The 25,983-nt window shown below is 42.4% G+C and overlaps 1 protein-coding gene across 2 annotated transcripts in view; it reads left to right on the plus strand.

Annotated features, from left to right (window-relative positions):
* IMPDH2 (inosine monophosphate dehydrogenase 2) overlaps positions 1-25,983 on the plus strand; it is a 1,061,056-nt gene that overhangs the window by 811,969 nt on the left and 223,104 nt on the right. For both annotated transcript variants that reach the window (XM_044078743.1, XM_044078744.1), the window contains one exon: positions 3,093-3,236. In XM_044078743.1, the coding sequence (XP_043934678.1) occupies positions 3,093-3,236 (144 nt within the window). The remainder of the gene's footprint in view (positions 1-3,092; positions 3,237-25,983) is intronic.

Genomic DNA, 25,983 nt, shown 5'->3' on the forward strand with positions numbered 1-25,983 from the left:
TGGAATTATGGCTCATAAACTTGTAACTTCCCTCTCCTTACTCTCTCCTAACCTTTAACCCTTCATTTTGCCTGAAAACTAACGTCTACCCTGCTTCCCTTCCCGGCTGTCCTCTTATGCTCTGACCTACGTCTACTATCTCTCCCACCTCGTCTTGACTGTCTTTTTTCTTCTCCTCTCTTACTTATGATTCTGGCCTTGTGCCATTTCTTTTCTTTCCTTCATACTCCTTCTACTTCTCTTCCCTTCCCTTCGAGCTTTTACTGTAATCTTCATGGCTGTTGCCTTACTGCATAACCATATGTTTTAGGTAAACTTGCTTTGAAATCGACAGAACATTGTGTATGAGTTTAAATTTTTGAGTTCCTTTAATGTATGCTGATTTTTGATTACTAGTTGATTTAAATGTATATTTTTATGTGTAAGTCTTTATTAACAATTTGTCTATCTGTCTTGCTTATGTTATGTGTGGAGCTTTTCTCCCCGGGCCTCTACTGAAAATGGACATATATCCAGCTAGACTAGCCCGGTCAACAAATGTAAAATAAAAATAAATAAAATAAACAGTTTGCCAAAGCAGTTCTTTTAGTGAGTTTCTGCTTCTTTGTCTGCCTCCAAAGAACCCTTTTCTTTAGTATTTTATGATTGACAGATTTACCTCTTTTCCCCATTCAATCCAGTTGGTTCACTGGGTCTAAAGTTTGTTGTATGAAAAATTTTGTGCTTTGTGACTGCATTTTTTTGCCTACAGGTCTCTATTTGTACACTGTTGAACAGTGTGCTTGAAATTCTAAATTGTAGCACTAAGACACTTGGTGTGCGAGTGTATGTGAGAGGGAGCTTGATTGCATTATTATTTTACATTCGCTAAGCAGCTGTTTAGTGAGCGTAAAAAAATAAAACAGAAAAAAGTATGTGTATGTATGGGTCTGTTTCTGTCTGCGAGTAAAAGCAGAGAAGACTGTGTTTGAGAGCGATCGAGAGAGAGTGAAATTAAAGTAGAAGAGACTGTGTGTGTGTGTGTGTGTGTGTGTGTGTGTGTGTGTGTGTGTGTGTGTGTGTGTGTGTGTGTGTGTGTGTGAGAGAGTGAGTGAGTGAAGAGTGAGACTGAGCGATTCCCTGGCAGCATTTGAGGTTTGTGCATTCTTCTCAACTTCTTAGAGCAAGAAATCTGGACAAAGCTATACATAATGAGGAACAAAGGTCCAAAAGTAGGGCCGCTTTTTAAATATTGCTCTTACAAACTTAGAAAGTAACTAGAACAACATGTTTTCCATTAGCCTGAATTTTCTGCACTGTAATAAGTCTGAAACTCAAATGTCATAGTTTTCTGTCTACAACCCTCAATAATTTGCCAAGAAAACCAGAATTTTATGAGAGACAGACCAAAAATAAAAGGCAAAAATCTGTACAGTTGAGAGGGATGGGTTTGTGTACCTCTTCCTCTTAGCTTAAGGTATCTGGATAAGACAAAGATTAACCGAGAAAAGGCTCAAAATAGGAGCATATTTTAAATGATTTGTGTTCTGGAGTGTGAGTGTGAGATCAACCACTGCCAGCAGCAGAGAATAGGTTTGCATACCTCTGGACCTTTCAGCTGAAGAAATCTAGATAAAGGCTAAAATAAAGGGGGATGACCGGCTCAAAAATAGGAAATTAGTTATTGCTCTTATAAAATTACAAAGTTGCTTAAATAAGAGGAATTTTGTTAGCATAAATTTTCTGAAGGAAATAAAAGTCTGAAACTCAGATTTATGTCATTATTTAGTAACTTCAATCTCCAGTGACTGGCAACAAACCAAATGTTGTAGGAGTAAGAGACCAGAAAATAAATACCTGCATATTTTTTAAGTGTAATATTTTGGATGTAAAATGCTTCCTCCATTTACATATACTATAGCAAATTTGAAACATTGGTCGAAGGAGCTATTGTACATCAAAAAATATATAAAAATAAAATAGGAATAAAAAACAAATAAACACAGCAATTTTACAGACAACCCATTTTCTAAAAGCAATAATGCCCTCCAGGGTATACATATAATCACACTCGGTCTCTCTCTCTCACTCTCACACACACACACACACACACACACACACACACACACACACACACACACACACACGTGTGTACACATACAAAGAGATGCAGAGGCAGACGCACAGTGTCTCTCACATACACTGAGACTCAGATGAGAACATACAAACACACACACACACACACACACACACACACACACACACACACACACACACACACACACACACACACACACACACACAGGCAGACAGACCAATACACATATTGTATATATTATGTATACTTACACACACAGATGTATATAATTTTCTGAGCCAAAAAAATGTGTATATATGTATATGCACATACAATACATGAGATGGCATAGTTTTGCAGATATGTACATGCAACAGATGAGTGTGTTGAAGTGTTTGACAGACGACTGTATGTACTGGCAGAAAATTGTGCGTTCTAACTGCACTAAGATGAATAAATAAGGGACATGATTGTGATTGGGCTGGATGATGAACCATCTCAAAAGTTAGAGTGTGAAGTTAACCTAACTTTAAAAAGGCAATACAGATAGTCATGTCAGGTAAAAAGCTTACACGCATTTTGTTTTCACGTACATGTCCAGAATTTTTGAAATGAAAAGTTGGCAAACCTGTGTCCAACTGGACTCTGCATCAACCCCCTTTTTCCCATTTTTGTACATTGTGTTGGTGTATCACATCCAACAGTGACCATCACCTAGAGCATGCATGCGTTTTCTTCTGTGGAATGCTATGTATGCAAGCATTATGGCAGTCCTGGAGACGACTTTAAAATGTGCAGTATGACCATTCAGCAGTAGAAATGGGGGAAAAAATCATACTATACTCTGCATTTAGAAAAATGTTAAGGTGGTTGATGGGGTTGTAGTTTGGCTGTAATAATAATAAAGTGTCCGGCACTAGAGATTGAACACCCTTTAAGGGAGAAGTCAACCCCAAATAAAATGTGCTGTTAAGTATATCCTTGTTTCGATCTACTTCAGTAATAGCCTTGTTCCTTTCTTTGTTTTCCTTTGTAGTTTTAGCATGTGGACGACCCCAGGCCACTGCCGTATACAAAGTATCAGAATATGCCCGAAGGTTTGGTATACCAGTAATTGCAGATGGAGGCATTCAGACAGTAGGGCACATTGCCAAGGCTCTGGCGCTAGGAGCATCTACAGGTGAGAGAGAGATTTACTAATTTTATGTGGTACAGTGTATGTTGTCCTTTTGCAAGGTAAGTACCCTTGTAATATAAAAACATGGGGTAATACCTTCAAAATCAATAATGAATGAGAGGGGAATCTGTGTAGCAAAGATCATTTTAAGAGGTACATTTTGCATCATTTTAAAAGGCACTGGATTATTGGATAGTAATTATTATTGTATGAACTCCATCTTAGTGTTCTGTGTATAGGGTTTTGACAGCGTTTGACTGTTTATGCATGAGCCCTGTGCTGTAATCACTCATTACTGTTTGGCTGTTAACATGTCATCATCATCATCTTTCGGCTGTTCCCGTTAGGGGTCACCACAGCGGATCATCTGTTTCCATTTCTTCCTGTCCTCTGCATCTTGCTCTATCACACCATCCACCTGCATGTCCTCTCTCACCACATCCATAAAACTTATCTTAGGCCTTCCTCTTTTCCTGTTACCTGGTAGCTTCATCCTTGGCATCCTTTTCCCAATATACTCAGCATCCCTCCTCAGCACATGTCCAAACCAAAGTAATCTTGCCTCTCTGGCTTTGTCTCCAAACCTTCCAACCTTGGCTGACCCTCTTAATATACTTATTCCTAATCCTGTCCACCCTCGTCACACCAAGTGCAAATCTTAACATCTTTAACTCTGCCACATCCAGCTCTAACTCCTGCCTTTTTGTCAATGCCACTGTCTCCAACCCATATAACATATCTGGTCTCACTACCCTCTTGTAGACCTTCCCTTTTACTCTTACTGGTACTCGTCTGTCACAAATCACTCCTGACACTCTTCTCCACCCAGTCCATCCTGCCTGTACTCTCTTCTTCAACTCTCTTCCACACTCACCATTACTCTGAACTATTGATCCCAAGTATTTAAACTCATCCACCATCGCCACCTCGACTCCTTGCATCCTCACCATTCCTCTATCCTCCCTCTCATTCACACACACATATTCTGTCTTAGTCCTGCTGACCATCATTCCTCTTCTCTCTAGAGCATATCTCAATCTCTCCAGGGTCTCTTCCACCTGTTCCCTACTCTCACTACAGATCACAATGTCATCTGCAAACGTCATAATCCACAGGGACTCCTGTCTGATCTCGTCTGCCAATCTGTCCATCACCATTGCAAATAAGAAAGGACTCAGAGCTGATCCTTGATGTAATCCCACCTCCACCTTAAACGCATCTGTCACTTCCACCGCAAACCTCACCGCTGTCACACTACCCTTGTACATATCCTGTACCACTCTTACATACTTCTCTGACACTTCCGACTTCTTCATACAATACAACAACTCCTCTCTAGGCACCCTGTCATATGCTTTCTCTTAGTCTTCAAAAACACAATGGAACTCCTTCTGACCTTCTCTGTACTTCTCCATCAACACTCTCAGAGCAAACATCGCATCTGTAGTGCTTTTTCCCGGCATGAAACCATACTGCTGATCACTAATCATTACGTCCCTTATTAACCTAGCTTCCACTACTCTTTCCCATAACGTCATGCTGTGACTGATCAATTTAATCCCTCTGTAGTTACTACAGCTCTGCACATCACCCTTATTCTTAAAAATCTGTACCAAAACACTTTTTCCTCCATTCTTCAGGCATCCTCTCACTTTCCAAAATTTCATTAAACAATCTGGTTAAAAACTCCATTGCCATTTCACCTAAACACCTCCATGCTTTCACAGATATGTCATCTGGATGTGATTGTTTAAAAAAATTACATTTGAGAATGAATAAGACTTATACCACTGAAGGGTGCCTCACAGGGTCTGCGTATGAAAATTAAAGCAGGGATATGAGCGCTAGTGCCAAGGACTGAACTGGGGAGATGGAAGACTGAAGCACATCTTCACAGAACTGAATTGCTTAATTACCATATACTTGAAAATATTTAAGGCTCTTTGCTTCTGCAACTTGTCAGTTACTTTGCCTCTAATATAAATTTTAACTCAGTACAGTATTTCAACTACAGGAAATCTGTGTTGTATATTAATTGTTTATATTTATTGATTTTCCGATAAATGAACAGATGACTTCATACCTAATGTGTTATGTTGTATGTGAACTGCAAGTGCTTTTCCTTTCTTCAGCCACTTTTTGTGTTTGTCCATTTCTCCATAGAAGTTTGAAAAGACTTCTTTCTGGTTCATCTAATTTACAGAGGCATCTATCTCTTCTAGATTCTTGGCCCCTCCATCTATTTTATCCATGCTGAGCTATCCCACCAATAAAAAAACCTGCATTTACACACCGAGAATCCTGAAGAATCACACATGTGCCTTCATTTGATTAAGAGGATGAATCCTCTGTACCAGCACTTAGTCCTATCATCTTGGGGTTGACTTGAGAGGGTATTTTTCTATGTTTATCCAACTTAGAACATCATCACAAAGTTCTAGACATGCTCATGGTAGACTGCATCATATATATATATATATATATATATATGTCGAGTCCTTCTGAGAAGTAGCTCTGCTCAGAGGTAAAGTCATCTTCTCTTATCCCATATCAAAATATGTCCTTTGCTGATAAAGATCTAGTGTCTTTTGTGTCATTCATTCCTGCCCTCAGAGGTCATGAATCAGCACAAGAGAGGATTCAGTACTGGACTGCACCTTCTGGTTTTTATGGCTATGATCTTTAAGGTATTGTCTGCATAGCTGAAGATGTGGGCATTATAGAAGACTGAAATGTTAGCTGCAGTGTCACCTCACATTCTAGGATCTTCAGTCAGTAACATATCCCTACCACTGTATGTGTGACTGTCATGTGGATCTCTCATTTCCTACAGCCTGAACCTGTCAAGATTTTGACAGTAAATGGTTATTGTTTGTGTGTGAAAGCTTACCCTGGATTCCTCCACGGATCAAAGGAAGTGGGCACCCTCCCCTGAAAGAGGTCTGCAGATCAGCTATTTGGAGTTTGTTGAGAGTAGAAATGTTGGCCTTCTACAGCACCTTTCAGGATTCCAGGTGTGTCTTGAGCTCTGCAGTGACAGTTCTCCTAACCTGATCATCCTTGAGGGAAAACTACTTCCAAGGTAAGTCTTGATCCAGTCAGACAACCAGTGTGCCATATGTTAACTCGGCAAATAAGAGGCTACATGAAAATCCCCATTTTACAAAAGGTAGATGCATGTCTGGCAGTGGGACCTAGACAGAGGCCTCAGTGGTAAAATGAATGTGCTGGTGCTGCCCTGTGACACTTCGCCAGGTCTCACTTGAAATTGTGTTCAGGAGGACAGTGTCTGGCTTGGGCTTTCCATAGTGTGACTCTAGAGATCAACTTGATACCTATGTGAATGCTGTTCTCCCACATTCTGCTGTGTTCAGCAAGACAGGCAGCCTTTCTTAGGGAATGCATTCTCCAGCATGGCACAAGAAAAAAAAAATTGTCTTCACACCATTTACCCTGATTCCCCTCTTAATCATGAAGTTCAGGATAGAAGGACCAAAACTAATCCTTGCTGCCCATGGTTTTAAGCTGTTAGATTATAATGTCAAAATGTACTGGTTCTAAACAAGGAGATGTAAAAACCCCTCTTAAATTCTAGAGAGTGTTTATGGTCACCACAAGAGACTACAGTCATGGGAGTGCCCACACCAGAAATATGAAAAAAGAGTTCCACAGTGGGGCCACCAGGTGCCAGTAAACAGTCCAGGGGAGACCGAGTTCCTTTTCCTGCAAGGCTTCAGCCGTCACAGTCAACATCTTGTCATTAAAAGATCAAACAGCAAAACTTTGCAATGAAAGTGATGCTTGCCAAGAGTGAAGAAAATGTTTCTGTCCTTCCTGTATCTTGTGAAGGGAATACAGCTTCATCCAGATAATTACATCTGCAATCTGCTGTTTGTTTCATACTTTGGTCTTGATCTTCCACATTGGCGTGAAGATGTCAGACTTGGTGGAGGAACTTATCTAATGGTCTGATCATTTTCTGGTCCACTTCTTTCTGGAGCTTTCCTATATTCCCCCCTTTCATCTTGAGCTGATAGTACAGCAGAAAATACAAAAAAAGCTTAGCCAAACTAGAGTTTTTACTGTATGATGTCTTAAACCTCCTGTAGTAAAGGCTTATGGGATATATGTAGATTGACCCCTTAGGGGCATCAAGTGTTTTAGCTATATGGCTTTTGAATGTCCATGACTTTTTTCTCATGTCTTTGTGGATACATTCAGTCCAATAAAGCCGAACCCCACTAAGAAGGCCAAAATGTACATGTCCATAGCTCATCCCATGAGCCTCTATTACAGGAGGTTTAAGGTATCACATAGTAATCTGTTTGTCTGTGTGACCTTTTTACTTTTTGGCTTGGTTGTTATTTGGGATATTTTGCAGACGTTATTGTTTATGGACATCAGCTGGGTGTAAAGACCCTATATTTGTGAAGTATAGCCAAACAGTCCATGCATGCTATGCTGATGAGGTCTTAAGAAGGCCGAGGCATGCATGCCCACAGCTAGTGGGGTTTGGCTTTATTGGCCTGAACTCTGCTGAAACACTCGATATCCCTAAGGGGTTATTTGCATATATCCCATGGGCCTCTGTTACAGGAGGTTTAAGGTATCCCACAGTGAAAACTCTAGCTTGACTATTTTTTTTCCTTTTTACTGGTTGATAGTGTGACAGTATATATGTACCCACCCATTCCTTTTCTTTTGCTCACCATCAGCCTCTCTGCTGATACTCTTGTTAGCCTCTGACTGTAATAATCAGCATATTTTGCTCTAGATTTGCTGATCCATCTCCTGTACTTGTGTCCCACTCAGTGTGTTAGCCATGGTTTAGACGCTGAGAGCTCCATGGTGTGGTCAAAACCTGAAGGACTAATGACAGTATGCTAACATTTGTAGTGACAGATATGAACGTGGCAAACTTTATATTCATTGTGTTTATTACCAGCCTTTCTGACCATCTGTAAAACTTTTACTTTTCAGTAATATGCATTGGTTGCTTGTTTTTTCACTGATAAGGCTATCAGTATTTGAACAATGTTGCCTCCTGCAAATCTTGAGTCTGTCAAGATTTTCAAATGGCTTTTATAAATTTAATGTGAATTTTGTAGTTCTCAAACAGAAATGAATGAAGGGAGGCTAACACGTTTGAAAAAACTTCAAAAACTGTTTGAGAGCTTTTGTGCGTAGTAAACCTTTGACTTCCTCAGAATAGCGCAACGTCTTACACAACTTCCTTTTATAATTGAATTAACCATATGACAACATCATTTCAACTCACGAGACTTAAATTCCATCATGCACATCAAAAGACTTTTTGTAAATATATATTGTAAAAATATCCAGATGAAGTTAGACACAATTATATGTATGAAAGTGTAAATATGTAAACATAAAAATCAACAACACCATAACATCCTATAAGCTTGACCCCCCCCCAAATGTTATTGAACCCTAACAATCCACAGCAGAATACAGATATAAAATACAAGTCTAAATAAAAGCAAAGACAAATAAACTTGTATATAGGCAAAAAAACCTAACACAATCATGTAAATATATATAAAAAGACAGCTCAACTAAATCTAAAACCTAAGAAACTTTTAGCCAGATTTTACATGCAACCAAGTTACAAGTGGAAGTCCGCCTTTATTTTTAAATAACTAGAAATGGAAACCATTTCATTGAGACCAGGGGGGGTAAGTGGCATTGATTCTCAGTTGCTACATTAACTCCTTGTATTCCAAGAATAGATCTGTAGGGATCCCCCCCCCCCCCCCGAGTGTTGTGGTCAACCTGTTCAATAACAGAAAATTTAAATGTGTGGCCAGGGTACTCATGAATATGCTTAGCTAGAGCATTGATTAAATGCCCTTTGTGAATGTCATAAACTTGTTAGTAAGTATGTTTTCTAAATGCATTGATTGTCTTTCCCACATAAAAACAAAGGCAGCTTTGGCATACAGCAATATATACTACTGCTTTGCTGCTACAATTAAATTTGTGTTTCAAGGTGATTTTCCCAAATTCATGAACCTGAATAGTCCCACCTTCAGGAGTGTATTGGCACTGTGAGCAATGTCCACATTTTTTCATCACACCTTTTATGTTCTTTTGATATATGGAGTGACCATCTTCAAAATGTAACAGGGAATTCGAGTAGGTCGGTTTCCTATATATTGTTGATGTAAAACCCTGGAATGTTCTATCCTTGATGGAAATGTCTAAGAATTGAATTAACTCGTCATTTTACCTCCACAGTGAACCTAAGAAAGGGGGGAGTTGAGAAACATAAAAAATTCCTCCTGCTGTTCATGGGTACCGTCCCAAAAAATCAGGATGTCATCCATATACCGGCCATAGAATCTACATAGTTGAAAAAGTTTAGAGGGGAAAACTGTGGCAACTTTCCATTGAGTTAAAACAATATTTGCAAAAATGGGGGCACAAGCGGCCCACATTGCTACACCTGTTTTTGTCTAAACAACTGATTTTCAAAAGTAATGAAATTGTTTTCTAATATCTCCATTAATATCCTCAACATCAAGATTCTGGAATGTTCTAGAGTAGTGTTGTTACATAAGTCATACAACTTCTCAATTCCATCATCATGAGGGATGATGGTAAACAAGTCTTTTACATGGTTAGTAACAATCGGTTATGGTTGTTATGGTGTGGTTGATTTTTATGTTTATATATTTACACTTTCATACATGTAATTGTGTCTTTAACTTCATCTGGATATTTACACTATACACAATGTATACATATAGTCAAGTCACCAAATGATGTGGACATCCTACAGAAGGGCCTCACTGAGACTGATGCCTGGTGTCAGAGCCATGGCCTCAAGCTCAATGTCAAAAATGCAGTGTCATCCCCTTTGGTAAAATCTCTGTACCCATGAACTACAACATAGGCAGCAATCTACTTAACACCAAATGTGTAATAAGAGACCTTGGGACCCAGGTGGACAGTAGTCTCTCCTTTGATAGTCACATCGCCACAGTAGTCAGGAAGTCCTTCTACGTGGCACACCTCATCATAAATGGGTTCTTATCCAGGAAAAAAGAGGTCATTGTTCCCCTGTACTCGTCACTCATTAGACCCATTATAGAGTACAACGCCCCTTTTGGAATGTACCTCAAAAGACATCTGCAGCAGCTGGAAAGGCCACAGAAGTACCTCACAAAGAGGATTACTGGCCTCAAACAAATGTCCTACACTGACGGCCTCAAAAAACTCCAGCTTTACTCTGTAGCATATTGTCCGAGGTGATCTCTGCCTAACATATAAAGCTATGTCAAACCCAGAGCTGTTGGACATGCTACACCTAAAGAAATTCCAATCCCTCTGAGCAACATGCTCTAGGGACCTAAACCCTGTCACCACAATAAACAGGACACACTGGAGGGATAGATTCCTGTCCCAGAGACTTCCTATACTCTGGAACAAGCTACTCATCTATGTCAAGCAAAGTTCATTAGCACTCTTCAAGAAAAATCTTGATGAGTGGATGGGAAATAGGAAGTACACCCCGGGGATCACTTCTGTGTCTCTGTTCGACAGTGGCACAGGAAAATAACTTTCTTGGATGGCGTAAGCCATGGAGCCTTGCTGGCTAGGCTTACATAGGCCCTTGGGCCGATAGCCATGTACCTACCTATGAACCTTTGAACCTATATACATATATATTTACAAAAGGTCTTTTGATGTGCATAATGGAATTTAAGTCTCGTGAGTTGAAGTGATGTTATGCAGTTAATTCAGTTATAAAAGGAAGTTGTGTAAGATATTATGCTATTCTGAGGAAGTGAAACGTTTACTACTGACAAAAGTGCTTAAACAGTTTTTGATGTATTTTTGAGTGTGTAGACTCCCTTCATTCATTTTTGTTTTATTGGTGTACTTGGAGTTTGTTGTTTTATAGTTTTCATTTAGGAGGAGTTTGTGCTGTGATTTAATGTTCGTGTCTGACAGCTTGTAGGCTAAATCCATTTCCTTTCACATGTATGGCCTTCCTGGATATGCTGGATTCAGCCATTTGTCAGATTCTAGAGATATTCTGAAGGTTGGGTATTTTTTAATCTGTTTCAGTGGAGGTCATAATTATTCCCATCCACAAGATTTGTGTTTTACTATCCAATCTTTAACTTTCTGTTTTTGGAAAGGCTATTGAGAAGGTAGCTTATGTGTAGCTTGAACAGCTAATGCTTTTATGGAGTCATGACATTCTGGTTTGTGCACTTGTCATATCACCAGAACTGTCCTCAATTTGGTGCTAAATGACCTACTTATGTCCAGAGATCAGTATTTTACTCTGTACCTGCCCTATTTGAAATTTCTTTGATATTTGACACTGCTGGTCATAGTGTTGTGACTGATCATTTTCAATCTTGTTGTGGTCTGTCTGCTGTTGCCTTGGACATGTTTGTGTTCTACCTGTCTGGATGTTTCTAGATAATGGCATCCGAATTTAAAACTGTCTAGTCCTTTTCCTCCTCTGTGTGGGGTGCTGTATGGTTGAATTTTGGGTCTACTACTTTTCACTGTCATTGTTCCACCCTTAGCTGATGTTATTATAAGGAAGGGATTTCAGTTATTTTTACTCTGACAATACCCCAGTATCCCTCTGCTTCCCTAAGGAGTGAGTGGTGTCTCAATTCACTAGTGGGGAACATAGATTATCTGCCAGTGGTTATCCAGTAAATAAATGACGATTAGCACTTTCAAAACTGAGGCTATAAGAATGCATGATAGTCTTCAAGATTCATCTGCTCTTCGTTTGCATCCATATATCATTTATGATGGACGCAAACAGGAGTTTATATCTATAGTGCAAAATTTGGATGTAATCCTTGACGATTGGTTGACATAAAAGGAGCAGGTGTAAACTATTGTTGGTTACCATTTGGGGAACATAGGGTGGCACAGTAGGAGAGGGATAGCATTGTCGCCTTACAGCAAGAGGTTCCCCGGTTTGATTCTCGGCTGGGGTGCCTTCTGTGTGGATTCTGTTTGTCCTCCCAGTACTTGCTTGGGTTCCCTCTAGGTGCTCCAGTTTCCTCCCACATTCCAAAGATATGCAGTAGGTGAATTGGACACTCTAAATTGGCCATAGATGTGTGTGTGTGGTGTGGAAGAACTACTGTGGCAGGGCTAGCCACCTGGCAGTGTAAACCTTGGCTCTAGGTGATTGTCTATTGAAGTGACACCCTAACCTTGTGTATATACATAAAACACAGGAAGCAGACCACCACGATGAAGGGCAAACAGATTTATTTTAAAAGATGAGCGCTTTCGCGTACAATGTACGCTTCTTCAGATCTACTTTTAATCCAAACTACAGGTTGTTCATAGGTTCATAGGTTCATACTAGGCTATCTGCCCTAGGGCATTTATAAGCCTAGCCAGAGTATGTTTGGCTTTCGCCACCCATTTTAAATTAATTTTGCTATGCCCTTTTTCGAGTTTAGTATACTGTGCCTCTGTCTAACAGTGACACAGAAGTGACACCCGGGGTAAACCTATGATCTCCCATCCACTCATCAAGATTCCTCTTGAAGAGAGTCAATGAGGGACTCTGCCTAACCTGGACTGGGATTTTATTCCATAGTGAAGGGAGCCTCTGGGTTATGAATCTGTCCCTCCAGCATGTCCTGTTTATTTCAGTGCTGAGGTTCAAGTCTCTCGAGCGTGTAGCTCGATGGGATTTGGATTTTTTGAGGTGCAGCATGTCCCTTAATTCCGGGTTGGACATGGCCTTATACGTCAGGCACAGGTCACCTCTGAGCAGGCGGTATGCCACTGAGTAGAGCTGGAGTTTCTTTAACCGGGCAGCATATGGCATCTGTTTGAGCCCTTTGATCCTCTTGGTGAGGTACTTTTGGGGTCTTTCCAGTTGCTGCATGTGTTTGGTAAGGTACATCCCAAAAGGGGCATTGTACTCTATTATGGGCCTGATGAGGGATGAGTATAGAGGCACGATGACCTCCCCTAATCTAGATGTGAATCCCTTCATGATTAGGTGGGCTATATAAAATGTTTTTCTAACCACTTTGGCCACGTGGTTGTCAAATGAGAGATTGCTATCAACTTGGGTCCCCAGGTCCCTAATTACTTCTTCTGTACTTAATGGATTACCACCTATGTGGTAATTTGTGGGCACTTTGTTTTTGCCAAAGGGGATGACTATACACTTTTTGGCGTTTAGCTTGAGGCCATGCCTCTGGCACCAGTTGTCTGTTTCTGTGAGGCCCTTTTGGAGGATGCTTGTGTCGGCTGGAGAGTCTATTATGGCGCCCAGTTTGCAGTCATCTGCGTACTTGGTCAGCCACAGTCCTTCCGTGTTGGCCTGTACCTCCAGAAAATATATACCGAACGAGAGGTCCCATGACTGAGCCTTGTGGGACGCCACTTGTAACTGGTTTGGAGTCTGACATGGCTTCAGCAATTCTAACCATGTGGGTTCTGTCCTTGAGCCAGTTTGTAACCCATCTAGTGACATAGGGGTTTATATTTAAGCTGGTGAGCTTATCTATAATGCCTGAGTGGGGTATTGTATCGAAGGCTTTTGCGAGGTCCAGATAGGCTGTGTGGACCACCTTCCCTTCGTCAATGGCCTTGGTGACTGTTTCAAAGAAGTCAACCAGGTTTAAGAGGCAGGATCTGCCCTTAACAAAGCCAAACTGGGTAGGATCCAGTGTCTGTAGGTCCCCAATATCTTTATTTATGAGGTCCATGATGATCCTTTCCATAGCTTTGCAGACCAAGCTAGTCAGGCTTATGGGGCGATAGTTTCCAGGGTCCGTTGAGGCACCACTTTTGTGGAAAGGGACCACTGTTGTTGTACGCCACTCTTTGGGTACATATCCTGTAGTAAGGCTGAGATAGAACAGTAGTTTTATGTTTGGGTTTAGCTCTTCTTGGAGTTCATGTAGGACGCAGCCTGGGACACCGTCTGGTCCCATTGATGCTGTGTTTTTTGCTTTGGAGAGGGCGGCTCCCACCTGAGCATCTGAGATGTTGGGGGGGGGGCAGCACTCTGCTGGGATAGATATTTGCCCTTTTGGTGGGGAGGGGGGGGAGAAGTTTGCGCTGAACCTGTCAGCTAGGATGTTGGCAATGTCTGTGGGATCAGTGTATTTTTTGTGATTTTGGACTAATTCTGAGCATATCTGGGAATTCCCACCCAGGTTCCTAACATAACTAAAGAAAGCCTTGTGATTATCTTTAGTGTCCTGTGCAATTTTTCTCTCGAAGCTGGCCTTTGACGATTTTATGAGTGCCCTTAGTTTTTGCTAATACTGATCAGAGATGCCTTCCCTTTTTGGGATTTTGCTCTATCATGTAGTAGCTTCCTCCTTCTATTGTATAGTTTGTTTATGGCTGGGGTCCACCAGACAGGTCGTCTGCCTTTGGAGGATTGGGTCTTGGTTTTATTTGGGATTGCATGATCCATGCATTCCTGAAGGTGTTCATAGAATGCATTTATAAAGGATTCTGCGGTCTGGGCCATATTTTCCACAGGCCCGGGGGCTTTGAAGGATTCCACCTCGGTTTTGAGGAGTGTGAAATTTGCTTTAGAGAAGTTTTTCACTGTGGTTTTCTGGGCAGGGGGTGGGGTTGGGATGTAAATATCCAGTGAGATCAGTTTATGGTCTGATCTTACCAGTGAGGGATACACTTCTGGTCTGGGGCATAGAGTCCCCATGTTGGTGATGATCAGGTCCAGTATCTTTTCCCCTCTTGTGGGAGTGGTAACAAGTTGTTCCATAGCATTTGAGTTTATGAATTCTAGGAACCTTTGGGCAAGGGTGTTGGAGCTAGAGTAATGCTCCCAATCTATGTTTGGGTAGTTGAAGTCGCCCAATATAATGGTGTTCGGAGAGACCTTCATATTTTCCAGTGTTCTCAGGAAGGCCGAGTGGGGTTCCTGGGTTTGGGAGGGTGGTCTGTAGCAGGCTATAAATTGGAAGGCAGTTTTACCCACTGTTAGTTGCACATGGATAGTCTCTGATGCTTTGTGCTTTGCCACCAACCTGGAGGTGTGGGTATCTTTGATGAATATCGATACTCCCCCTCCTTTTGTGGTTCGGTCCAAGTTTTGGGGCCGAAAAGCATGGTATGAGGTATAACCTGGTAGTGCTGGGGTGCTCTCGGGAGTCCTGAACCAGGTTTCTGTTACTGCACAGATATCGATGTTCTCCATGCTAAGGAGAGTTTCGAGTGCGTGCATCTTGAGGTTTAGACTTCTAGTGTTGAGTAGCATTACTCTTAGTTTCTTATCCCTTGTGATACCTATGGAGGTGGGTTTGTCTTTTGAGCCTTGCCTAAAAAAGGCACTATGGGGGCAGCAAGAGCCTTTGCCAATATCCGATAAAAAAGGCTTCTAATTAATCAAACAATAAAACAATTTAAACAATCAATTATTCAATTAAAACTTCTTTTTCATTTAAAGCTTCTATTTCATTTTTAAAGTACTATCGCTTCATTAACGTATAGCAATGAAAAACGTATATTTAAAACAAATATAAAATACTGAGTAAATAAACAAACATAAACTTAGATTAGCAGACATGGATAATAGCCTATGCCCAAATAAAAAGTAAAAATATATAAATGTATAGACTTTTTCATGATGGCAACATTTTAGCATCATATTTATCCTAACCACGTCTGTGCATCTATTTTATTTTATTTAAGGCTACGTCCTTTCAAGAAAGCTCTAAGGCCCACATATTGGTTCAAGCCTGAAGGATAATGTGCTTTAAGTCTCAAAATCCAATTTAATTCATTATTCTCCAGGTCATTAAAACTATCACCCAATCTTGTATTGGGTGTAACTTTCTGTAGAACTCTAAAAGTAAAACTATGTCCTGGATTACTCATGATGTGTTTAGCCAGCGCACTTTTTGAATCATTCTTCTTAATATCGTAAGTATGTTCGTATATCCTTTCTTTTAAGTGTCTAGTTGTCATTCCTACATAAAACGCTTGACAGAATTTACAGTCAGCTAAATATATAAGATTATTATCTTCACATGTTGCCTCTAACCTTGGCTCAAACCTAAAGTCTATCTTAGGATGTATGAAGACTTGTTCTGTGACTATCATTTCACACATATTACACTTTCCACACGGAAAAGTGCCTAATTTCTCAGGTTTGGCTCTTGTATAATCATCCATACGCTCAACACATAGTAGTCTTCTCAAATTCTTACTATTACGATAGACAAAAGAAGGTGTATAACCTAGTATATTTGTTATTTCTGGGTCTGTCATGAGTATATGCCAATTTCTCCATATGATGTTAGTAATTGTCTTGTTATCACTGGTGTAATGAGTGTTAAAATTAATCTTAGATTTATCAAAAATTCTCTTGTTACTTCTAGTATATAAATGTCTCATTTCATTTGGCTTATTAACTCCTGTAGATGTGTACATTTCCTTGATGGAATGTACCATTTTAGGATTATATCCTCTGTCTATAAACAAGCTTTCTAATAGCATCCCTTGTGTATTCAAATCACTAGGTGTTTTGCATAATTTTTTGATCCTAACAAACTGACTCTTAACTATGTTCTTAAACACAAACCTGGGGTGCATACTGTTGTAATGCAGCAATGTGTTTTTCCAACATTCTTTCCTATATATGGTGGTACTCAATAAATGCTGCTTATCTTTATTGATTGTAATATCAAGAAAATCTATGCTTGTATCAGAGTAATTGATAGTAAACCTTAAAAAAGAGGTGGTAGATTCCAAATATTCAACAAACAGGAACAGTTCATCCAAAGTCCCATTCCAAAAGAAAAGCACATCATCTACAAACCTCTTGTACAAGCATATTTTCCTGAAATAATCACTATTAAAAAGATGGGTCATTTCCCAATAGTGTACCACCAGGTTGGCATAGGTATTCGCACAGGGGGTTCCCATAGCAACCCCCCACTGCTGTAAATACAATTTGCCATTGAACAAAAATACATTGTTCATTAGTACAAGCTCAAGTAGTGCATTCAGTAGGATCTGTTCATTATTAGTGAATTTTCTATTATGCAAAATCTGCCTAACAGCTTCCATGTCAAAATCATTAGGTATGGAAGTAAACAAGTTTTTTACATCAAGTGTAACCATTAGGCATTCCTCAGACAGACCATTTTTGAATTCATTCAAAGAGTCTAATAGCTGATAAGTATCTTTTAATACTGAGTCAGTGTCAGAGACCAACGGTCTTAATTTCTTTTCAATGAATACTGACAAAGTCTCAGTTATCCAGCCATTTCCTACTACATTTGGTCACATGGGTGGTGGCATAATGTTTTTGTGTATTTTCGGAAGGCCCTTAATGTAGGGAACTTTAGGTTTTTCTACTAAAAAGTAAAGATATAAGTCATAATCTGTCTGGTCATCATGAGATCATAAAGTTCTTGATGTACTTCATAAATTATCTTCTCTAAATCTACTTTCTCTATTGTTTTATATGTTTCAATTGCACTTAACATCTCTAACATACTATTCACATAAATATCTGTATTAAGCAATACTATACCCCCCCTTATCACCAGGTTTAACCATGAGATTTTTTCAATTTTTTTAACGAATATATGCTATCCCATTCATTAGTATACATATTCGTAAACAAAGTAGCATGTTTGCACATATAGTAATATTCGTAAAAGTCACTTTCACAAGCTTTTAAAAAACATTCAGTTACAGGTGATGGCACCGGAGTGAAAACACTTTTCCTTTTGAAGCCAGTACTCTCCGCATTATTGGCTTCTGTGCATTTATTATTGCTTTTATTAAAAAACAATTTTAAAGAGATTGAGCTTGTAAAAAGTCTCAAATCAGTTAAAATTTCAGCCACATTACTGACCTGTGCTGGTATATATGAGAGTCCTCGGTTCAAAAGCTCAATCTCAGATTCTGACACAGGATGGTCGGAAAGGTTAAAAACTAAGTTTCTCAGTTTTTCATCCTTCCTTTTCGCCCCAGATGCTCGTCTGAGTGTTTCCGCTTGGTCCTCCCTCGACTGTCCGATCTTCCTCTCGAAGCTCCGTGGATATGAACAGGCAGCAGTAAAAAACGCTCGATGTTGCTCTGTAAAACTTTCGGTTTAGCTCCCATTATGTGCTGATGCTGTTATATCAGTGCCAGTTGGTTCGGTGGAGGTGTGGCCTCTACATCCTCAGCTGAAAGCCCAGGAGGTTCAACCTGTAATGCAGACACGTTGTCAGTAGAATTTTCAGTTCTTAAAGGGGGGATACTTTGATATTCAGCCAAGTCAGTAGCTTCTATAGGATTTTCTACTTGGATGACAGGATTAACTTCTCTGTTGTCACGAAATCTCGGCCAGACAAAAACTTGGCTGTTGGTAAAATCATAATAATCTCGTTGCAATTTACGTAGTTTTATCTGCTGTAGCTTGTCTCCATAAGCAGATGTTTGACATAATAAATTATCAAGTCGTTTCATAAACATTTCCCCTTTAAATTTCATTATAATATCATTGTATAGAGTTTCTACTTTACTATTGAGATCATTCTCTATCGGCGTAAAATAATCAATTAATAGTTTTATATAGTTATAACTCAGATCTAGGTTGAGTTGTTGCCATCTTTTCAATAAGTCCGGATGGCTGCTACCATATGATGGCATACACAAAACCCACATCCCTCGAGGTATAATTTTGAAATGTAGGCAGGCTTCAAGATGACGCCGCTGCCAAACTAATCTGAGTAATTTATAAAGAGTATTCTCTAGATCTCTAAATAGTACATTAAACTCAGGTACATTATGAGAAATGTTCACTATATTGGGTGTACCTGGTGTAGAAAGCTCCATATCCAAAAAGGGGTCATCTCTTTTTTCCATAAATGAAGTCCATTTCCTGTTAAGGTCAAGTCTTTCAGGCACATAGTCTAGCTCCACAGCTATATTTTCCATCGTGTGGAAACAGCAAAACAAATAAGCTGCACTGACAAAATGAATTTACAGTAAACGCTGGCTCCCAAAGGTCCACTCCAGAGGAAAAGGAAATGAAGATACAAAAAACACAGGAAGCAGACCACCACGATGAAGGGCAAACAGATTTATTTTAAAAGATGAGCGCTTTCGCGTACAATGTACGCTTCTTCAGATCTACTTTTAATCCAAACTACAGGTTGTTTATATATAAAAAAGGCTTCTAATTAATCAAACAAAACAATTTAAACAGTCAATTATTCAATTAAAACTTCTTTTTCATATAAAGCTTCTATTTCCTTTTTAAAGTACTATCGCTTCATTAACGTATAGAAATGAAAAACGTATATTTAAAACAAATATAAAATACTGAGTAAATAAACATAAACTTAGATTAGCAGACATGGATAATAGCCTATGCCTAAATAAAAAGTAAAAATATATAAATGTATAGACTTTTTCATGATGGCAACATTTTAGCATCATATTTATCCTAACCACGTCTGTGCATCTATTTTATTTTATTTAAGGCTACGTCCTTTCAAGAAAGCTCTAAGTCTCACATATTGGTTCAAGCCTGGAGGATAATGTGCTTTAAGTCTCAAAACCCTAACCTTGTGTGCAAAATGTGGGAAAAAGGGGGGTTGTGGATGGATGTGCAGCTTTAACAGTTGATACCAAATAAGGATTTCTCAGTAGTGCGTGCCCCCGTTGTTTTTCCAGATTTGCTTACTGCCGTGCTTTTTATGTGGCTCATTCTGACAATGAAGTCTTTCATTGTAGCTGGTGTAGAATTGTCATCATCAGCCTCCTTTCCCCACTTTGTACATGGGGTTGTGACGTTGTATCAACTGTTGCCACTTCTCTCAGTTCAAAAGTCGTTGATGCAGAACACTGTTGCATAATTACGTAAATGTGTGCATTATTACCAACATATTTTCCTTGTACTTCAAGGACTGCACTAGTTCCCAGTTCCCATTTCAGTTTCATATCATCTTATTTGTCTTTATTTTTATGATCTTACTTTGTTCCCTTAGACCTACACAGTATGAGCTACTGCACTCTACTACACAGAGTTGCAAATAGATCTGAAGTAGTTACTTCATTTGTTCTGCAACCTGTGGGTATCGGATCCGACCTTGGATCTGAGCCAGCAGCTTCACTAGCTAAAAGATCCGAGCTCCTAGCTCCTCCCCTACCCATAATCCCCTGCTGCCTACTGTATTACCCCAGATTGAGTTTGCCGCGGCTGAAGCAGCTACTTGTGAAGAGCTCCTTAGGCTTGGTGAGATCGTTACCTTTTTCTCTCTGAGAAAATATCTTTAAAATTAATTTTTGTTTAGTTAGTGTGTGTTGTGGTAATAATTCCTCTAGTAGAATTAGAGTATTAGAACCCTTTTCTGTAGTAGTTTTTAGTCATTAGCGTCGCGTGTTGTTCCCCTTCCCCTTAGTGTTTGGGTGTGTGTATTGTTAAAAAAAATGGCTGAAGGGCCCAAGGCCGTTTTTTTCTAAGTGCTCTGAGTGTGGCCATAAGCTTTCCCCAGCTGATGGCCACACTCAGTGCGTTTTGTGCCTGGGAGTGGCCCACTTATCAACAGCTTGCCCAATTTGTGCAGCCTTTAATCCCCGGGCAATTGGGGACAGAAAGAACAAGGTGATCCTGGCGGGCTTACTTCCCCAGTACTCTGCTTCTTCTTCCTCCCCCTCGAAGGCTCAGGCTGCTTCCGTAGCCCTGGTGCCTTTAACTCCCCCCACTCTGCCTGGTGCTCAAACTCCCGCTGCTATGCAGGGTTCGGGGGTCACTAGTGCGTCTGTCTCCAAAGAAAAGAGACATAAGGAGAAAGACGAGCACAGGTCTCATAAAAGGCGGGCTGAGGATCACCCCTCAGCCCCCCATCTAAAGTTGTTAGCTCTCCCTCGAGGGTCTCCGGATCCTCCCCCTCTCGGCTCCGTTCGCCTCGGTTCTCGCCGGAGTACCGGTCTCCTTCGAGGTCGTCGAGGCAGCCCTCCCAGCCCGCCTCAATGACTTCCTCTAGATCGACCAGGAGCCTTAGCGACGCGGACATGGATCGGATGATGCGTCGATTCCTGCAGACCCAAATGCAGATGGGGGTGCTCTTGCCTCCCCCCCCCTCACGGGGGGGGGGGGAGCGCAGTCCCTCTCTTTGCTCTGATCACTTCTTCTCCGACCCACTTTAGGGTTTTGTAGTCATCAAATCCGGGCCCTTTCGGAGCCGGGATTTCATGCCGATAGCTCCAGAAACTTCACTGACCATACCCTCGAGCGTGTCGGATCCTAGCTCTTGGGGCAGAGGGCCGAGCATCGGATCCATGGGGATTGGTGTGTCTCCAGCGCAGTGTCGGTCGGAGCACACTTCTCTCTCGGATCTGACCACTTCGGCTCCGACACCGATCCCTGCTTCGGAGCCGAGGAGACTACTTTCGGAGCCTGGGGAAAGTAGTTCTCCTTCGGCGTTTGAGGTAGTGGAGAGGGTGCTGTCGAGGTCTTCCAGATCCCCAATCCAGGCCTCGGATCCTCCCACTCTCCCTATGCATGTGGGTCTATCCTCCATCATCCATCCTATGGTACAGCCTGCTCAAACCCTCCAGTTAGTTCCCTTAGAGGAACAGGACCCCGTGGGCGAGCCCTCCTCCGACAGTCCCACTGAGGAGGTGCCTCGCAAATGGCAGTGTAAAAGGAGGCACTTGGACTCCCCTGAGTCCCTCACCACGGACACGGATTTGGATGAAGGGGAAGATTCCCCAAGGTCACCCCCCCCCCCCCCGAGGATGTCTCCCTTGGAGACATCATGGAAATGTTGCGTATTAGAAGGGGGTGGTCTGCCCAAAAACCTTCTTCAGATGAATCGGTGTTCCTGGAGGCATTTGAGGCAGGCCCGTCTACCTCCTGGGTGTCCCCCCCCGGCTGACCCCCTGGTGGACTTAATCACCACCAGGGTGTGGAAAGAGCCCGACACTGTGGAGCCAATCCTTAGACATCCCGACAAAGTTCTTAGCCCCCCCGCAGATAGGCAGTCCTGGGCTAAGGGGTCCCCTGTTGATGCCATGTTGGTGGCGGCCGCCACAAAGAAGGAACTCGCACAGGAGAGTTCCTCGGTCCATCCTCCAGATAAGGAATCTCGGGCGATGGACCGTATAGGGAAGCGGATGTTTGCTTCAGCAACCTTCTCCATAAGGGCGCTGAACTATATGGCACACATTATCAGGCTACAGCGAGATTAAGGAATACGCTGCAGCCCCCCCAGAGTCCATGACTGGCGCTGATAAAAACACATTTGCGACTCGTATGGCCACTCTAAAGTCCATCTCTAACACGTCCATGCGGCTACTCTCTCATGTTATGGAGGGAGCCGCTAGGGCTAGCGGAGCCGGGGTAGTCTTGCGGCATCATGCCTGGCTCCGCCTTTGCGATTTCACGGAACCCTTCAAGGCGTCCTTCGCGAATGCGCCCTTTGACGGATCTTCGCTTTTTGGCAAGACCATACGCGAAACGCTGGTCCAAAGCGAGGAGGATGGGAAGACGCTGTCTGCCGTCGGGGTCCGCTTCTCGAATCCCCAATGATCCTTTTCAAGGAATCAGAGGGGACAAAAGACGTTGTGGTTCCGCAAGTCTCAGCAGTCTCATCCGGCTTCAGACCCCTCGTCCTCTAGAGGCAGAGGAGGACAAGGTGGATGCCGGCCCAGAGGCAGAGGGGGGCCGTGTAACTTCGGGTCTAGGGATCCTTTCTCGGACAGGCCTGCACAACAGCCCTGAGGGCTTACCCGGCTGTCCCTCTCTGGAGGCAATCGGGCGTTTATCGGAGCATCTGTCAAATTGGGAGTCCATCATGACAGATCGATGGGTGCTCCGAATCATATCCAGAGGTTACACCATTCCCTTCATGAAACTACCCCCCAAAGTCAAGCACCTCCCCGATGTCCCACCCGATCAAAGGGAGGCAGCAGCTTCAGAGGTGTCAAAGCTGCTAGAAAAAAGAGCCATCCAGCCCGTCCCCCCAGACCAGTCCAGATTGGGCTACTACTCCAGGTTCTTTTTGGTGCCAAAGAAGACAGGGGACTTAAGACCGATTCTAGATCTCTCCGCCCTGAACCTGTTCATCCCCAAGGAGAAGTTCCGGATGGTCACTCTTCAGTCTATTCTCCCCCTTCTTTGGGTGAATGACTGGATGTGCTCTATAGACCTCAAGGATGCATACTACCACATTCTGATGGACAGGCGATCCAGGAGGTTCCTCCGCTTCCGGCTGGGAGACAGTCATTATCAATTCAGGGTTCTCCCGTTTGGCCTCACCTCAGCTCCCAGGGTGTTCACCAAGGTCATGGCAGTAGTTGCAGCCCACCTGACACTCCAGGGCATTCAAGTGTTCCCGTACCTGGACTACTGGCTCCTTGCCGCCCCCAACAGGCATCAACTCTGTGTTGCAAGGGATTATGCTCTGACTCTCACCCAGAGTTTAGGCATATCAGTGAACCTTCAAAAGTCCTTCCTTCAACCAGTGCAGGTTTTGGAGTTTAGAGGGGCCAAATTGGACATGCGCATCTCTCGGGCCTTCCTAACCCCGGACAGGCTCAACAGCTTATCGCATCAGATCTTAGCCCTTCTTCGAAGCCCAGCTCCTGCGGCGGAGTTAGTTCTGAGGGCACTGGGGTCTATGGCAGTGGCCATCGGTCTCTCTCTTCATGCTCGCCTACGAATGAGGATCTTACAGTGGACTCTTCAAGTTCAATGGTCACTAATGTTTCACCTGCTGAACACTCCTAGAATTTGCAGGGACTCCCTCCTTTGGTGGCTTCACTCGCGAGAGCTGTGAGAAGGGAGACCCTTTGTATTTCCCCCACCCCAAGCCACGTTGACCACGGATGCTTCTCGCCTCGAGTGGGGGGGCATTGTTTGGGCAGAACCGTCTAAGGCACATGGACCCCCATAGAGGCTGCTTTGCATATCAATGCCCTAGAGATGAGGGTGGTGCTTTTAGCGTTGCAAGCTCTCCACGACCTTCTCCCTCTATGGACTATTGTGATCCAGGCAGACAACATGGTGGTAGTCTGGTACATAAACAAACAGGGGAGAACCAGGTCTTATCCCCTCTGCCGAGAGGCTATGAGAGTGTGGGAATGGGCGATATCCACCAACCGCTTTCTGGTAGCAACGCACATTCCGGGTCGGTCCAACATATCGGCGGACATTGATTCTCACCCCGTACGTGTGGTCTCTCAATCCTTCAGTTGCAAAGCAGATCTTCCGTGCATGGGGTTGGCCTCGCTGCGATCTTTTCGCCTCTCTGTCAAACACAAAGTGCAGCGAGTACTTTGCAATACTTCCCCCTTCAGGGGAGACCCCGAGAGATGCTCTGGTGCATGCTTGGCCACCCGGTCTTCTTTATGCTCACCCCCCCCCCCCCGCTTATGATGAAGTTCATTCAGAAAGCACATCGGTTGGGGAGCAAAGTTATCCTCATAGCCCCATTCTGGCCTCATCAGATCTGGTTCCTTTATCTGCGGTCTAACAGTATAGTTCCTCCATGAATCCTGGATCCCATTCCAGATTTGATTTCGCATCCTGCGGGATGCCAAACCCCGAACCTGCTAAACCTCAAGCTGACTGCTTGGTTGATCCAGTTCCTCTGATGGCTAGGACTCCCGGTATCTTATCACCAGTGAAGGCCATTCTGGTGGCGGACAATAAGCCTGCTACCAGAAAAATTTACAATAATAAATGGAAACGTTTTTCCATCTGGGCCGAAGGCAAGGGCCTGGATCCTTTTACAGTCCCTATTCCAACGATTCTGGATTTTCTGTCGCTAATCTTTCAAAAGGGAGTGATCGCTTCCACTGTTAAGGAACAACTAGCAGCCATTTCCCATTTTCACGTGGGAGATGGACTGGGATCTGTAGCATCTTCAAAGATATGCAAAACCTTCTTGAGGGGCATTTTTCTTTTGAAGCCATCAGTAAAGTCGGTGCTTCCTCCATGGGACTTAACTTTAATCCTACAAGCTTTGACAAGACAACCTTTTGAGCCTGCCACCTCGGTTCCGTTAAAATTCTTGTCTTGGAAAACAGCCTTTTTAGTGGCTATTACATCAGCCAGGAGGGTTTCCGAACTCCAAGCCCTATGCATGAAACCCCCCTACCTCATTTTTCACAAGGATAGAGTGTCTCTCAGGACTAACCCGTCTTTCCTACCAAAGGTGGCTTCAGAGTCAAATATTAACCAATCAATCAATTTACCGGTATTCTTCCCAAATTTTCAGAACAAAGGGGAGTACACATTGCGCAAACTGGATGTACACAGGCAACTACGTTTCTACCTGCACAGGGCTAAAGATTTTCGCAAGTCTGATCAGTTGTTTGTGTCTTTCGCCAAATCAGCTATAGGAAAGGCAATTTCTAAAGTAACCATAGCTAATTGGATTTCTCAGTGCATAATCCACGGGTATACGTCCTCAGGTAAACCAGTCCGTATGGGAATCCACGCTCATTCAACCCGATCCATTGCTACATCAGAAGCCTTCTGGTCCAGGGTTCCTCTGGACGACATATGTTCAGCAGCTACTTGGTCCTCTTCTTATACGTTCATTTCCCATTATAAATTGGATATGATTTTGAGGAGTAGGGCTTCCTTTGGCTCCGCAGTGCTTCGGAATATCCTTCCGTAAGGCCACCCAGGGTTATTTTTATAGGTAGCTGGGGACTCTGTCCCACAGGTTGCAGAACAAATGAAGTAACTACTTCAGATAAAGAAGTTATGTACTCACCATAA

Source organism: Protopterus annectens, chromosome 7.part1 (assembly GCF_019279795.1).
Source record: "Protopterus annectens isolate FY-2018-M chromosome 7.part1, PAN1.0, whole genome shotgun sequence".
Classification (NCBI taxonomy): domain Eukaryota; kingdom Metazoa; phylum Chordata; order Ceratodontiformes; family Protopteridae; genus Protopterus; species Protopterus annectens.